Genomic DNA, 16,319 nt, shown 5'->3' on the forward strand with positions numbered 1-16,319 from the left:
TTAGAGATCCATGAAAGTGGAGGGGAAGCTTCGAGCCTTATAGGCAAAAAGGACAGTAACGCGGGTAGGATGAGAAAAAGACCTCGGATTGACGGCGTGAGAGCAGTTGGCATCTTCATTGGCCTTTTTTACCCGCGGAGGTAAAGGTCGCGCACGGACCAAGTGAACCTCAACCTCAGAACGGGATTTTCCTCCGTGACTTCACATCAGACACTTCGCCCTTTGTTATCGCAACCCCCATTTTTTGGCCCAACACAATGTTTAAAGCGACGTCTCCTCTTCTTTCCGGTCTTCTTTGGTACGTATCAAAATCAGTCTTTGACATATCCCCGAACCCCTCGCAATTGCTCTTCCTAAATCCGTCACTTAACAAGTTCGGACTGGATTGGATTAGATTCTAACCATCCCTTAATGAAATAGGAAAATTCCATGGCGTATCTCGGCGCCTCAGAAAGCCCGCCAAAGGAAGCGCCTTCGCTCCGTTGATACCGTGGTGGACACCATCAGCGCGGCCCTGGCACGGAACGGACTGAAGGCACGCTCTGTCGATCGATGGTATCGGGAAATGCCACGCGAGGAGGAAATGCTGCCCAAAGATAAATACACCCTCTTCGATAAGAAGGAGAAGACATACCGCAAAGGAATCCACAGTACGTGCTCCCCCAGCTGCCCACCTGTGTCTGAATGTTACTTTTTAAGAGTGCGAAAATGGAGAAGCTGGATGAGATTAGAATCATAATCTCGTGTTATGTGAATGTGTGTGACTGATCTTATGCGACAGAGCTACCGAAATGGACACGAGTCAGCCAGCGTGTGAACCCTCCCGGTTTCTAAACGGCCGTTCAGGGAACATACCTCGAAGCGATTCGATGCAAACACCGCTACAAGGCTTTTTGGGACCGAACCCTACGAGTAAATACTGGGATTCATATTGTACGATACACCACAGCGCTTATTGGCCATACTTTCTTGTGGAGGAGTGTCTTAAACTAGAAAACGGATACATGAGGGATTATCGGAGTTTTGGCAACTGGGCAAATCGCACCATGACTGTACTGAATTTTCCTTTTTTTCTTTAAATCATAGTTATGTTTAGACTTGAAAGCGCATGTACAATTACGTGATTTGTTTCCACAGTATAGCTCGCGAAACCGCCATATTGTAAGGACTGGACGTCACAGTAAACGGACCTGTAAACAAACTGAAGTAGCTCGATGGAAGGCGTTGATAAAGATATGGCAAGAAAAGTATGAATATAGCTACCTGTCCGGTAGATCGACTGTGCCACAGCTGTCCCTGTCTTCTGTGTAATTGCTCTGGCGCAGATGCTGTCCTGAAGGTATCATCTTCGTCATTTCAGCTTTTCAGGTTCTGCCGCCGATACCTTGCCATTCGGTAGTATCGCGTAACTCCAATTGCGACTTCCTTGGCTCGAGTTCTGTTGGCTTGGCCTTCATAAATTGCCTTGCGGATTCGATAACCACGCCGGACATTTTGCCAATCGCCTAGCCTCTCTTGCCAGCCAGCGCCCCCCTCATAGTACGCCTCATTTTGCCTGGCAGACGGGACGGATCCTTGTGGTGGCTTTCGAAGTATCCAACATGCTGGGTCGATCTTTCCATCTTGTGGGTCCTCGGCTGAGCCATCGTATAGTTCAGTGGGTTTGACAAAGTCTCCCACTCCAGATGCTTTTCTGTTCCGGTTCACAGCAGTTCTCCATGAGTCGATCCGGGAATTGCAAGCGAGCTTGTGGGCGGCTTCGGGGTACTTGCGCCTAGGCCCTGGTTTAGGCGCTGGGTAGGGCTTGTTGAATCTAGGATCCCCTAACCGCCGCTTGGCATCGATAGGAGCACGTGAGGCCGGGTCGTAAATGATCCAGGTCCGAATATTTAACCAATGGCTGGGAAGTAGGGGGAAATGAAACGGCCTTCGACCGGGGATAAGCTGCTGAGAGAGCCATCTGAGCCTCCGATCCAGGCCGTCTATCAGTAAGATCTCCCATTTACTCAAATTCTTTAGTGGAACAATTATTTGCGTGGGTCGTTTTCTAAGTTTGTTGATGTTCTTTTGTTCCTGGGATGATCTGTGCCTATGCCCATCTCGTGGTTGTATTGGCTCTTGTGCTCGGGAAGACGGGCATTGGCGCTTTTTAAACTGAACATGGTATTGATGCATAGCGACTGAATGGGTTGTTTCGATTTGCCACTGGTCCTGCACCCCGAGTGTTGCTGTCTGTTGCCATTCCTCAGTGATGGTATCTCTCGCTTGGTAACCTATAAGACTAGCTCTTCTCACACGACGTCCCTTAAGGCTGGAAATGCTAAGGCTACCGAATCCAGAAAGCGAGCTACACACGGTTGTATTCCTGCCTCCATTTATCATCCTAGCGAGGGTAGATTGATGAGAGGAGAAGCTGGTTAACAGTTCCGATGGGGGACTCCCTGGGGGAACTAGAAGTTGATGCGTGTTATATCTCCCACGCTGTGGGTTATTCAACGCCATCCGCGCAGACCAGATTTGGTATTTTCTCGAGTATCGTAGTGCCTGCAGTGTCCTTGACTGCCTGAAATGGTCTGTCAGGCTTAGAGTGTGCCACGATGTATCCGAGCCTTTCTGCACATTCCGGAAGGTGATCCTCAAATCAGACAGACAGGGGAGAGAAAAGTTCCGTTTTATTGAAGATACACCTTTTGAAAAGCAGAAGATGAGGTCGTTTCCTCTGATGAGACAGGCAGACTGATTCAGAGATAGAAACCTTCTACGAGTGAGTGAGTGCGCCGGTGGGTTCTGCCCCTTGACCGTGCAGTAGTTGAGAATCATAGTAGACTTTTTCTCCTGGCTTGCGGAAGATATTGATTGAAGTTCACTCTTGAATAACTCCCTTGCGGAGAAGTTCCTGCGGTATCTCCTTTTCGGCGGGCGAAGTTTCCCAGTACGGACATTCACCATATCATCAGCGTCAAGTACTCCGGTCATCTTAGGTGAGGAGTATGATCCGGCACCTCGGCCTATACCAGGAGCATATCCGTAAGGACTGTGAATAGAGTCAACCATCGAAGCGTTGGGGTTTAAGAGAGGCAATTGTAAACGTTGCCGGTTCCTTGAGGGTTGTTTGCATGCCTCCACCTTTTCACTAGAAGTCCACCAGACCGCACTATATTGATTCTTCGCGGAATCCCACGTGGTCCATTTTTGGATCCTCGCAAGCCAGCCCTGTGTAATAGACTTCTTATGATTGCTTTTTGTCTCTTGCCGTGGCACCCACCCATACCAGGTCTTTGCATAACGAGATGTAGGGCTGTTTCCTTCACCAATGACTTTATCCTTGGTAAACCGACGGAGGAACTTTCCAGCTTTCCAGAACAAAACGGTCACAACAAAAATACAAAAGGTTCCTGCGAAGAGCTGGAGCGCAGTGCTAGGGCTTGGCGGTGCGCCGCGAAGTTGGGGGTAAAAGCCAGGTATGGTGCTCACAGGTGCCATCCGTGCGCTTCAAGGTCTATACCGATAGCAATAACGGGGTAGGAATATGGCTGTTGCCTGATAGAAAAGCCCAGGTAGTCACGGGTGGCATGCGAGAGATGCAAGAGGAAGGCGTGACCGAAATTGAAATGAAAGGTTTGCCAGGAAGTTTGCTCATTTTGTTCAGGTTATTGAGACTGCTTGGTTTGCTCAAGAGTATGCATGTAGAACTCTAAGACTTGGATGTAAAGAGTTTAGCATATATCTACCATAGGCTGGTATATATAACAGACAGTCTAAGATTTGGAGTAATTCTCAAGTTAGTGTAGGTAATCAAACAGCTGATTAACCTGAGTAATATGGACAGTCTGGATAGTTTAATGAGTCCAGATAACTTAAGCGAAATTCAGAGTAAACTGAAGGCAAACCAAACAATCTCGACCATCTACGCAAACTTAGCAAACCAAGCAAACTAAGTATTTCAAGGGAGTCAACTCTGTAAACTGCTTGAATAATTGCACTACAAAGGAATCAAACTGTATTACATGGCAAATTGGATTTCGCCAAGGTGTACTATGCAGTAAGATATCCCACGATTTTCTTACATCCGCGATCCAAGACTTCCATCTTAAGATTTGCGGGATCGTCATTGCCGAAACTTTAGGCGCTATTTAGTCACAGGTGCTATATCCAATCATTCCTAGGAACGCAAGAGTGCCTTGTCGATGGATGGGTGGAAAGGAAGCAGACTTGTTATACAAGAAATCAAGGTCTCTCAACTGTTGCCCACCCCGTTGTCCAGGGAGAGAAATCTTCCACTGATGTCATGGCACGTTAAGAGCTGATATGGATGGATGGGAATGTCCTCAGAACCCTACTATTCGCCCGGTAGCACAGGCAAAAATGCGATAATGCATCATTATGCTTGTAGATGATAATTTATATTGTCCGATAGTTATGTATGTTACGTCTCTACCCCGCCATCATGCAGTGAATTCCGAAAACCGACACCAATCGCCGTCGAGAAAAATTCATTGCCAATATTGGTGGCATCTCCAGGCTCATAAAGTGGCCCCATGAATTGGTCATATGCGCGGGGTGCTCTATTCTTGTGCGATATCACGGATAATCGGATGCATGCATAATGCTCAGCAATGTCAGCATTGGTTGCATAACTGCCAACGTCGGGACGAGCCATAGCTATATATAATCCGTGATGAATTGATATCCCAATACCCAAGCGACAACAATCACAAGAATGATTATCACAATGGCCGTGGCATCCCAGATCCCAGCGCTTGAGCCCCTCCCCCTTCTCGCCTGTGTCTCATTTATAGTAAGTATAGGTAACTAAAACGGCCGAAGAGCATGCGATCCCTGACGGGCTGCGCATAACAGGTCTTAGTACTGCCCATGTGGTGGTCCTTATACAATATCTACCTCCACCCCTTGCGTAAATATCCTGGCCCCAGGTTGGCCGCCAGCTCTTCGCTATATTACTACCGCTGGTCGTACGGTGGGAACCTTCACGCGGTGATCAAGCAGCTGCACGATCAATACGGTGATGTAGTACGCATATCACCGAACATGTTGGTTTACCGAAACCCGCAGGCCTGGAAGGATATCTGCGGCCACCGGAAGAATGGTGCTGCCCCCTTTATCAAAGACCAGGAGTTCTACTCGGAATCCCCAGTGGGACACCACCTTGTATCAACACCAAACGAGGCCGATCATTCCAGGATCAGGCGTCTTTTGTCCCATGCCTTTTCCGATAGGGCATTGAAAGAACAGGAGCCACTTCTACAATCCTACGTTGACTTGCTCGTTTCGCGGCTGCATGAATTTGGGGCTTCCCCTTCACAAAAGCCGATTGACATGACAAGCTGGTACAATTATACTACATTCGACATCATTGGGGACTTGGCTTTTGGTGAGTCCTTTAACTGCCTCCAAAGCCGCGACTACCACCCATGGGTGAAGACTGTTTTTCCTACTCTGAAATCCGCTACTTTCATCAGGCCTCTTCTGATATTCCCAAACCAAATTGCCGCCATGCTTATCCCCCAGTGGCTCAAAGAAATGAGAGAAGAGGCTTTCAATCTTGCAAGTGAAAAGGTCCGCCGTCGTTTGAGCCTGGAGACGACTCGGCCGGACTTCATAACATATATCCTTAGGCACAGCGGCGAACGAGGGATGAATCTGAGCGAGATCCAAGCAAACGCAGGGCTTCTAATCATAGCGGGAAGTGAAACCACGGCTACTTTATTGTCCGGTTGCACGTTCTACCTTTTGACACATCCGATAGCGTACAAGAAGTTGGTAACGGAGATCAGAGAAGCCTTCCAACAGGAGTCAGACATCACTTTTCTCTCCATTGCTAAGCTCCGGTATTTACATGCCGTTCTCGAGGAGAGTTTGCGAATGTACCCGCCAGTGTCAGCCATACTCCCAAGGAAGGTTCCAATGGATGGAGCTTTGATCAATGGCCAATTTGTCCCTGGAGGAGTAAGGAGCATCCCAAATAACGAAAGCCGTTCCGTACTAACGTTAAGTCACAGACCTCCGTATCGATGGCTTACTATTCCGCCTTCAGGGCAAGCTCAAATTTCACCGACCCTGATTCCTTCATTCCGGAACGATGGTTAGACGACAAGGATCCTCGATTTGAGACGGACAAGAAGGAGGTTCTACAACCGTTTTCGTATGGACCTCGAAATTGCTTGGGAAAGAAGTGAGTTATACCACTCTATACGATCTTAGCATCTAGTGTAGTATGTTAACATGGGTGCTGGGGATAGCCTTGCGTATTCAGAACTCCGCTTAATTGTTGTGAGACTGTTCTGGAACTTCGATATGACCCTTGCGGGAGGTGGCGATAACTGGACCGATCAGCTTGCTTACACTGTCTGGGAGAAAAAGCCCTTGATGGTGAAGTTGTCTGCCATTCACCGCTAAGTACTATAATATGTGCGCTCGATGAAGGATGAGTGGATGAAATTCTGGCAATTTTACACTGATTTAATGACTCCTTCGAGATTCTCAATGTGCCCGGCTTGACATCTGCATAAGTTATCGAATATTGTTCTATGGTCATCTCTGATTCTCCGTATTGATTTAAATGCACCGTGTCTACTATAATTAGCAAACAATTGCAACAAGAAATGATTATATTATTTGCGCAATTTCGATAGTTTACACCGTTTCAATATCCGTACGGCTAATACAAATCCATCCTTACTGTGGAGTAAACCTTCCCTCCAAAAATGTTCAATATCCCATTCAAGAGTAATGTCAGAATGCTTCCAACCGGACAAACCCCTATAAGACGGCAACTGTAGCCAGCATACGTGTCCACTTTCCGCCACTCATGCTTACGTGCCCTGAAATCTTCTAGATCTGTTCCTGCTTCAGATAAAAAAAAGCAATCAAAACACTGCTGAAATACTATACATACATATACCTCATTCAATTATAGATCTAATCCCGGGCATAAACACTAGGATCCCTGTTTATGTGAAGTGATTAGTCTACATCACATAATAAGTTCACCGCATCAATATCAATTAGGCTTGGCAGCTAATACGCCAGTGTCTCATCTGCACCGGTGGGACGGTTCAGTACAATAAGGCTACATACGAATCCGGCACGTTTCCTTGTTCTTTCTTCCTATTTCCTTTTTCCGCCTCCCGCCCGGTTCGATATTTGGTTCAGGAACGGGTTGGTTGGCTATGGAATTCTTGCGGCTCTTCCATATCAATGTCTCACTGAATTCGCTGGTGCACCGTCAGTTCTGAAGATACTCTAACTGCATCCTGCCGAATGTTGAGCCCCTTGTCATGAAATCTGGGTGACATTGAAGAAGTGGAAAGAGGAGAGAAAAAAAGCAAACAAAAAAAAAGAAACAGAAAAAAACAGGTTCTGTGATGAAGTATACTCCCTCAGCAAGGAACTCGGTGGGTCTGGTAGCTTAGAGAAAGCTTGGGATTCCCAGCATGATGTAGTGTAGCGCCCTATTCTTTTGTGGCGCAATAAGCCTGATGATGCGTCCTCCCCACGTCCATTGAACGAGCAATTCGACACTACCTGTCGCCACCTGTGTACGCGTGGTAGTAGGGGACCGGTGCAACTTTAGATCGAGACACAAACCGGAGTGAGATACAGTTTGCCGATCCTGGATCTATAGACATTAGGCTGTTATAGTTATGTTTGGATGGCTAGTCACGTCGTCACGTCATCACGAACCTATCTTCTGGCCGAAAGAATGGAGAAATGCTACAAGATGAAAGGGGGCGGCAAATTCTTGGTGTCACATCAAGCTTGGCAACAAAGACATTCTCCTCCGGTGCGAATGGAAGGACACACAGACATCAAATTGGCGCTTAGGACACATGATTGACAAGGTAAGGGCCCGCATGGACTGGCCCAGATGCTATTGACGAGGAGACTAAACCTCAATCAGACTCCCACCGAAGATCAGGTTTGTGAGCGGATTCGGCAAGGACTGCGAGGGTGGTCATGGTGAGATGGTAAAACCCTTGATACTAGTTCACCGCCACAGGACGAAACGTTGATCAACAGTCTAAGCCACCTGTGGCTAGTGGTTCGAAATCCAATCAGGAGCCGGCGTTCTCTCATCGTTGAGGATCCCAAATGTAATCAAAATTTCTGATCGATCTTGCATGCCCTGTAGGAGACGCAATACAGGATTGAGGCTGGCCCACCCTATCTTGTCGTTTTGATAGTCTGAATCTATTGCTGCAGAGCTATCCGGTTGTCCCCTTTCTCACCTTTGCTTTTCCTGACCGGTCACTCAGGGAGTCAGGGACCAGGTTTGGTCGGGTATGCATGTTTTTTGCTTTGGCTTTCTCCTACCTGATCAGAAGTACTCACTATCATCTCACGGGGTACGGAAGGTATCAACAAAGCGTTTTTCCAGATAATCAGGGTTATATTTGATACCGAACGACGCCGGGAAGCATGACAAAGAGAATAGAGGAGGACCGTGTCTAGATTTCGTGTAGATCGGAGCGTTCAGTTGGTGATTGGTCGATCTTGACAGATATGCAACCAGGGCGAACCTCGTGGGGACCCACTGGGGGTGATGACCAGACCCACGGGCCTTCAAGATGCACATTTCCAAGGCAGGCAACGACAATTCACACCTTGAAATTGAGAGTTTAAATTTTGCTGAGGGTTCTCCAGGTGCCTGGTTCGCATACCCCATGAGGCTGAGGTGGACGATCCTATCGGCAATTGACACTGTGGCTTGTTGTTTACTGGAAGAGGGAGGTCGATGTGGCGAAGTGGCTGATCCACCTCGGACCCACTTCCATTGTTTCTTTCCCCCTTTTGTCCCATCAGATCACTACTTCACATTCCTGCCTGACAAAACCCAATTTGGATACTGGTCGCCTTGAATGATCCAGGCCATTCACTTCCTTTCGGTGGAGACCGTCGTCAGGATTTCCATCTTCCCAATCACGAAGCTTCCATTTGGTCGGAATCCATCCCAAGATTATCATCTTTATCCTCTATACTCCGTACGACGACCCTCGATTGAATTGGAATTGAATCTTGCATATCAGCCGCTGCACGGACTTTATCCATGCCCTAGTGCAATTACAGTACGTTATGGTGATGCCGACAGAGCTTCCACAGGCGAACAGCTAGGTATCGTGTGAGAACAGATGGCTGTGGAGGTTTAAACGGTTATCCGAGCGCCTATCTAAGCTCCAGATCAGAGTCTTTCTGCAGGGCAGGCAATAGAAAGAGATGGAACTCACTCCCAGCAGGTTTGTGGGTTCTGAATTGCATGGATGAGGTCGATCAATGCAAGGAGCCCGATTGGGAGGTTCCGACCCATCGTCTAGCAAACTGCAATGGCAAGGCACGCCTAATGAGAGATAGGAAACGTATCTCTTTGCGCTGTAAGCGGAACTGAAAGAGACGGGAATAAGGGGAAACCAGTGATATTTCTCCGAAGTTTACGAAGTCGCCCACATACCAACCAGCCTGAAGGGAAGAAGCAAAAGTAGAGAGAAAAAAGAAAACCTAAAAGACCTGAGAACTGTGGGCCAGTGGAACCAATGACGTTAAATTCCGGAAAGGCTAGCGTGGCCACCAAATCCCTGATCTTGCAGCAGCATATCCCGCAACGTATCTGATGGAAGGACGTTCCGGCGAAGCAATTCAGTTCCACCATGTCTCATTGGATTTGGAGACCCCCATTGTACAAAAGTACGGACCCCGATCAATCTGACCTCATGTTATTCACGCATACCGACGAAAACAAAGAAAGGAAGAAGCGGGGGGAGGGAAAATTCGAAAAAAGGAAGAGGAAAAAGAAAAAAAATACTTTAGCATAACCACAAATCAATAGTCGAACCCACATCCGCTGTTTCCCACACAAACGTCCTCTTTGCAGAATCTTGCAGGTCTTATCGGTACAACTCCTTCCCAACCCTAACAAACTCTCATACAGTAGTCATTATGCTATGCAGATCGGAATCGTCTGGTCTTTGAGATCCATTGACCTTTAGTCTCCTATGGTGGCAAACACGCGATAATAACTATGGTTCCATTTTCACACTTGTGTCTATATTACCTTCAATTATACGCCGAGCTTGCTGGACCTGAGGTATATGAAGATGTGAAGGAAGCTAGAGACCCTCCTACTTCTTTAACTTCATCATTCTCATCAAGATTGTCTCGCATCATTGCTGTGTCAGTAACCTGATCGATCTTCCTCGCAAGGCGCATGATTCACTGTGTGTACTACAACATTTGTTCCCAGAATACTAAACCCGCTATTATCGGCGCACCCTAAAGCAAGACCTTGTCACCTCGAACCTCATTACAGCGGCCCCGACAGAAATAGTAGTCCAACATGGTCCAAGGTGCTGCAAGGCCCGACTCCGGCAGCTCTAGCCGTGAATACGGCATTACATTGGAATGTCAACCTCCCGCTGCCGCTCGCCCTGCAGTCCCCTTTACCCTACCAGTGATCGTTGCAGTTCGAGCCGTCGGTACATCAAGAGGCGATCCGGTTCAGCAGCTTGGCGTCAGTGTGTCGCTGAGAAACGAGGCAGGAAATGCCCCTTGCGCCGGACTGACGGGCACTTTAACAGCGACCGTGTGTAGCCGCCGCGGAAACACCATGAGCGGATTTGGCAGTTTTAGGGGGCTCACGATCTCCCAGCCGGGACGGTACCGACTACGGGTCATGTTGGCAGCTGCTCTTGAGGGTGGGGTGGCAACCCGAGCATATGTTGATTCGGACGTCATTGTTGTTCATTCTGGCGCTCCCAGAGCTCAGCGGCCCAGTAAGTATTATAGCTTATCTATTGCACGGGCCCTTCAGTGAAGGTTTCCTCATCTCTGACACCTTTCAAAGGTCCAACACAGGTCGCAACATTCCAAAGACTCGTCCAAGAGAATATTGGCATATCGGCCGCCGATATTGCGGCCTGGCAGCAAGCCAATGTCTCGGACTAGAGGAGTGAGGAGTAAGGAGCTACATTCAGCTTCAGTCGGCCATTCCATTTTTTAGGGGCGTTGCTCGGAAGCACGGATACTGGGAAGGCGATATAGAGCGCTTGTTAATCTTGCTTTGAGGAGAGATGATCTTTTCCTTCAGAGTGTGGAGTGTCTGATGGCTGGTCCACACTTTTCACATCCTTTCTCTCCTGTCGTGTCTTGGAATTAATTAATCATCCCGCACTTAATGAACTAGAACATTCGTTTGACGCAAACTATACCCCAACTATGCAATAAAACCCTAAACTAGGAACATGGCATCTATCTAGTACGCATCAACAATTGGTCGGAATATCATGCCGACAGGGTATAATAGAGGAAATTACTTCCGTTGAGTAGTTCACATTCGTGATCCAGACCTTCCGACCCGCAATCCAGCGCTTTTATACCCTAATTGGGCAATCTTAGTCGACAATTTGACAACTCGGTCCACCGAACCCACTCGTCATTTTCCCGTCGCCGATCCTTCTACCGACTTTGCCATCCCAGCATATAGCCGAAAGTCCAGAACTTGGGGGTACAAGAACCAAACATGTGAACCCGCAATGGCTACACTTCATCTCCCTGGCTCAGTTCCTCATCCAAATAAATAGGTATCTTCATCTCGATCCTCTGCGCATTGCCTAACACGTTATACATACACGGCAGAACCCGCACAAGCCCTCACCCCGCATAACGGTCCGCAACATCTCTCGATCAATCCTCGGTACCATCCCCAGCCATGGACATATAGACTTTCAACCACCTAGACCCAATACCCAGCGCCGTTCCGAGCCACCTCGTCCCCCAATCCCATAACCAGAGACTAGCCACCGATCTCAGCTTTGGCTCCCCAAACCCGGATGCAATCGCTTGTACCGAGACCCTAGACTGGTTTAGTCATACGGACATGTCAGGTTCTAGACATTCTACTACCCTTGATGTGAAATATTCCGGTGGGGGGGAAAGGGTTTGACATCTCCGCCGCCAAATGAATAATAGGTAGGAATCGAGTGGTAAGAGGCAAGGCTTAGCCGTATTGCCTAGCTGATTGATACAAGAAGTTCCCTTCGAATTGTAGCAACTGCATAAGTCTTTCTATGCTTCCGTCAAGATAGATGGGGAGAACAATCACGCAACCCAACGCTACTCCCCAGATCCCAAACGCGCGTTCCGTTGCCGATAAAACCACCATAAACCCACCGACAAAAACCATCCTCAGAAACAAACTAGCTGGGTTGATAGCATGCCCAAGCTCATACCTCGGTGCCTGCTTACTCTTGTAAATCCACACTCCCATGATCTGCCCGGGTCCCGTGAAGGCAATGTTCAGGGCAGTAGCCAGCGACAATGCTGTGGTTGTGTGCACGTTATCAGAGGCCAATGCGCAGAAAGATGGAAGGCAGGCGAAGACAGAGCAGGTGCTTATCACGAGCATGGAGTATCGGAGGCGTAGTGACGGGCTGGAGACGCATGCTTGGATGAGGAAGGTGAGGAGTCCTGTACCACAGAAACCAGCGGCTACTAGGCCGCGATTTTTGTATCGATCTGACATGTAGGCTGCCCCAAGTGTGACTACGTATACGCATGCGTAAGGAGGGATGACGAAGAGTTGGGCGTCGAGACCTATGTAGCCGATTCCTGCGACGATGGTAGGGGCGAAGAAGGATAGGGAGGAGACTCCAATGCCGATGCAGAGGTAGGATATGTAGTGTACCTATAGGCGCGCTTCGGCGAGTGTGGATTTCGCATCTTCCCAGTTAGGTTTGTCGTCTCTGGTGAAAGTTATGTCAGCTTGTAGTCAATATGTGCAAAGCTCATAGAGACCTCTCACCCTCTGGGGATATTCTCTCCGAAAGATGTTTTGAGAAGAGCTTCTTCCTTCTCAGTAAGCCACTTCGCTTTTTCTGGATAACTAGGCAAGAAGAGCAAGATGCTAATCGCAAGAAGAATGCAGGGGGCACCTTCAAGAATGAAAAGCCATCGCCATGCAGGCAGGTCCCCGACTTGATTCATATGTCCTACCCCGTAGGCGATGGCACCTTTGGCGATGTTAGCGTTGCTCCTCCATACATTACACCTTACTTCAAAGATATATACCCCCAAATGCTCCTGCTAGGGTCGCGCTGCAAAGGAAAACCGCGATTCTAATTGCTCGCTCACGCGGTCCATACCAGAAGCTGAGGAAGAAGATCATGCCAGGATAGACACCCGCTTCTACTGCACCAAGAAGTAATCGGAGGGCCATGAGGGTTGGGACATTTTTCGCTCCTCCAATGCCCGCACAGAGTGAACCAAAACTGGTAACAAGGAAGGCTAACCATCTGTCAAATCCTAGCCATCAGAACGGGCAAAAGTAATTATTTCTTTAACCAATGGCTTACACCGGAGAAGAAGAGACCTTCATAGCCAAGTTGCTTGGCGCTTCGAACACTGAACAAGCCACGAGAAATATCATCAAAACTACCGGCATTGGTGCTCAGACACCTCAGACATGTTTAACGAGTTCATAAGGTCATCGGAGATGGTCATATTCATGACCTTCGCATTTCCTATTCTCAAGGCACGATTTAGCGGTTAATAGGCGTTGTAGATCTAGAAGTCTGCTCACCGATGTTAAACCGGTCAAGGTAGCATAGGGGATAGGTCAATTTTCCTATATACACTGCCGAATAACTCAGCTAAATCTCTTTTGTTCAGAATAATTTGGAGATAAAATGGGAAGTACAGTGCGAGCTCTGCCCCGTCCGATATAGACCTTTTTGCGAGAGGTCTATCCGTACCTCGGGCACTTTTTCAACATCGTTTTGTTCAGACATAGGCATTGATAGCTTCAACCGTCTTTCAACCAAGGTTTGGCATCCAAAGAAGGTGAATTGCAGAAAAAAAGCGGACGATCTGGCCTTTGAATACCCTCTTGAGAGAGAGACATTGCTACCTTTCCCCGCACGCAGTTTCTGTCGCCCCACGAAGCTCCAATTCTTTGCAGGGATATTTCCACCCTAGCAGGGATCAGCTCGGGTCGAACATAGTAATGTATAAGACGAATTCGGCTAACGACGCTCATTGGCACGGTCCTGGAGGATCTCCCGATATCCTGAAGAAGAGCTAAACTAGGATAACTGTCGGAAAAAAATAAAACTGATTGGCTGGGGAACCTCGGTCTCAGACACTGAGCTTTACGTAACATGGGAAGGTATAAATTGAAGGGCTTTGTCGAAGACTTGGTTGCATAGAGTCGTGCTCACTGTCGTCCGACATTATCTGAGAATGGCCAGCATCAAGCGGGATCGAAGATCCATTCTCATGTAAGTGGCAGGTCTACCCACCGTCTTCTAGTGGAGCCTCTGTTAATACTGGTCCGACTTATTACCGCAGTATATGCAATATGCAAGCTAGGTTTCAGACAAGTATCTATCAGTTCAGATGCGTGCATGGGCGATCCGATCGGGGAGCGCTTACCCAGGATGGCTAACCGTTTCTTTGAAATTTCTGGGAGCGATCCATACGTCGCCTCTGTGATATTAGTAGGGCACCTAGAAACCCATTGCGTGGAAATTAGTATCTAAAATAGCTTCTGATAGGCGGATTAGTCTCAATACCGGTGCTTCTAACCACCCAAAACGCGGTCAAGTTTGGCCAAAGTGTTTCTAGCATCAAGTCACGCCTTCCGGAAGGCACGCCAGAATTTGACAAGGTCAGATCTGCCTTGTTAATTCCGGAGGTATTGGAGTATCTAGAACAAGAGAACATCCAAGATGTAGCTCTAGTCGACATTGAGACACACGTTTGTGTGGCACAAACCGCCCTCGGTGAGTAAACCGCACTGTGGGAAGATGGTCCGTGTCTAAGATCACAGAAATCCTGGAACACGGTTACAAGGTTGCGATCCTTGCCGATGCAGTCTCGTCATCCTCTGCACAGGAGCGGATGCTAGCTTTGCAACGGATGCTCTCTGCTGGAACCATAATCAACAGTGTGGAGGCCTGGGCCTACGAAGCATTGCGGTCCGCTCAGCATCCATCGTACGTTGAACATCTTTTTTTTCTTGTAATTCTCATAAGAATGTTTCCCAGATGACCATAGAAACAGATTCGTGCCGGCCAGTACACTTTTGGAGGAGATAAGACTAGAAAATGGAGATTTCGAAGCGAACTTGTAAAGTTTAGCAGCTGGAAAGATTTGCGTGATGGCATAGCGTAAAAGACATACTGCGATTCCACTCGCCTGGAGTGTGTCTGTTGTTGCCTCTGAAGTAAACTCTCGAACACACGCATCAAAGCTTAGATGGCGATCTCATTGCCCCGCCGAGTCTCAAACAACAGCCGTTGAGCATCCGATTACGGCAGATTTCGATTACCAGGTAGGCAAATTAATCAGGATTTCCGGCTCGTCTTGGCCATACAAAGTGGCGCTCGATCGCCTGGCGTGCCTTTTCAGGCATTTTCCCTTTCGCGATCATAGCAGCGGAGAACATATTAGGAGCAATTGACACAGCTCTGATCCCATACCGACTCAAATCTCGTGCCAGGGGTAGCGTCAAGGACCGAATAGCTCCCTTAGTAGCAGAATATACTACTTGACCAGGTTGCCCATCGTACTCTGCAGCGGAAGATACCATGATGAACACCCCACGTTTGCCTTCGTTCTCAGGTCGACTAGTTCAAGTAGCCGGGTGATCCTGGTGACCACCTGACGAACAAGGTCGATTGTCCCAACAAGACTTATGTTGATAGCATTTCGAATAGTTGATAGAGCCAGAGGCTCGAAAGATGATCTGATGATCTGCCACTTGTCAGATCATCCTGCTCCATCAGACGTGAGTGTGTATGGCTTACCTTTCCGGGCGATAGCATACCAGCGCAACAAATTCCACCCAAGGGTGCATGAGTCTCATTGCTCCATTCAATAACATCTTGCACAGAACCTTCAACATTACTCGTGGATATTATATTCCATTCGTAGAACTTTACCCGGTCGGCTGGGAGCTCTTCCACGATCGCGTCGGCAGGCTCTGCGATGTCGAATATCGCAACATATGCCCCTATGCGAGCGAAAGCTCCTGCCGTTGCCCGGCCAAGCCCAGAAGATCTAATTGCATGAATTAATTTCTGTCCTGCCTCGATGATACTTCACGAAAAGATTTGTCACTTACCCGCCAGAGACAATGAATGTCCTATCTTGCTCTCTCATGGCTCCGGTTTGCAACAAAGATTTTGTCAATCATCAAGTACATGACAACTAATTTCCGCCCAGTTCTACACGACCTGTGAGCTTGTCCAGATTTGACTGTCTCCGCTATCGGATAGGCTAACTTAGACCCGATTGACTCTATGGAGGCA

The 16,319-nt window shown here is 48.1% G+C and overlaps 7 protein-coding genes across 7 annotated transcripts; 4 read left to right on the top strand and 3 right to left on the bottom strand.

Moving 5' to 3' along the window:
• Positions 1–213: 213 nt before the first annotated feature.
• Positions 214–1,095, top strand: BDW43DRAFT_147759 (mitochondrial 54S ribosomal protein mL60). Its single transcript, XM_032038397.1, has 3 exons — positions 214–298; positions 421–650; positions 782–1,095. Exons 1-3 carry the CDS (start codon positions 258–260, stop codon positions 832–834), a joined length of 324 nt encoding a protein of 107 aa, XP_031897815.1. The 5' UTR covers positions 214–257; the 3' UTR covers positions 835–1,095.
• A 261-nt stretch (positions 1,096–1,356) lies between these two features.
• On the bottom strand, positions 1,357–3,483 carry BDW43DRAFT_313549 (uncharacterized protein; the record flags this gene model as incomplete). Its single annotated transcript, XM_032047634.1, has 1 exon — positions 1,357–3,483. One exon carries the CDS (start codon positions 3,481–3,483, stop codon positions 1,357–1,359), a length of 2,127 nt encoding a protein of 708 aa, XP_031897816.1.
• Positions 3,484–4,703: 1,220 nt separating this feature from the next.
• BDW43DRAFT_321010 (cytochrome P450) lies at positions 4,704–6,649 on the top strand. Its single transcript, XM_032049229.1, has 4 exons — positions 4,704–4,798; positions 4,861–5,967; positions 6,021–6,193; positions 6,261–6,649. The coding sequence occupies exons 1-4, from the start codon at positions 4,721–4,723 to the stop codon at positions 6,415–6,417; spliced, it is 1,515 nt and encodes a 504-aa protein (XP_031897817.1). The 5' UTR covers positions 4,704–4,720; the 3' UTR covers positions 6,418–6,649.
• A 3,699-nt stretch (positions 6,650–10,348) lies between these two features.
• On the top strand, positions 10,349–10,956 carry BDW43DRAFT_313551 (uncharacterized protein; the record flags this gene model as incomplete). Its single annotated transcript, XM_032047635.1, has 2 exons — positions 10,349–10,784; positions 10,856–10,956. The coding sequence occupies 2 exons, from the start codon at positions 10,349–10,351 to the stop codon at positions 10,954–10,956; spliced, it is 537 nt and encodes a 178-aa protein (XP_031897818.1).
• A 1,051-nt stretch (positions 10,957–12,007) lies between these two features.
• BDW43DRAFT_302076 (major facilitator superfamily domain-containing protein) lies at positions 12,008–13,802 on the bottom strand (the record flags this gene model as incomplete). The annotated part of the gene is made up of 8 exons (XM_032045178.1): positions 12,008–12,075; positions 12,181–12,694; position 12,812; positions 12,875–13,019; positions 13,078–13,301; positions 13,362–13,440; positions 13,589–13,658; positions 13,761–13,802. The coding sequence occupies 8 exons, from the start codon at positions 13,800–13,802 to the stop codon at positions 12,008–12,010; spliced, it is 1,143 nt and encodes a 380-aa protein (XP_031897819.1).
• Positions 13,803–14,444: 642 nt separating this feature from the next.
• Positions 14,445–15,139, top strand: BDW43DRAFT_313554 (Isochorismatase-like protein; the record flags this gene model as incomplete). Its single annotated transcript, XM_032047636.1, has 4 exons — positions 14,445–14,504; positions 14,612–14,789; positions 14,837–15,002; positions 15,070–15,139. The coding sequence occupies 4 exons, from the start codon at positions 14,445–14,447 to the stop codon at positions 15,137–15,139; spliced, it is 474 nt and encodes a 157-aa protein (XP_031897820.1).
• Positions 15,140–15,349: 210 nt separating this feature from the next.
• On the bottom strand, positions 15,350–16,170 carry BDW43DRAFT_313555 (uncharacterized protein; the record flags this gene model as incomplete). The annotated part of the gene is made up of 4 exons (XM_032047637.1): positions 15,350–15,625; positions 15,679–15,762; positions 15,816–16,068; positions 16,133–16,170. 4 exons carry the CDS (start codon positions 16,168–16,170, stop codon positions 15,350–15,352), a joined length of 651 nt encoding a protein of 216 aa, XP_031897821.1.
• Positions 16,171–16,319: the final 149 nt, after the last annotated feature.

The sequence above is a fragment of the Aspergillus alliaceus genome (assembly GCF_009176365.1).
Source record: "Aspergillus alliaceus strain CBS 536.65 unplaced genomic scaffold BDW43scaffold_38, whole genome shotgun sequence".
NCBI lineage: Eukaryota > Fungi > Ascomycota > Eurotiomycetes > Eurotiales > Aspergillaceae > Aspergillus > Aspergillus alliaceus.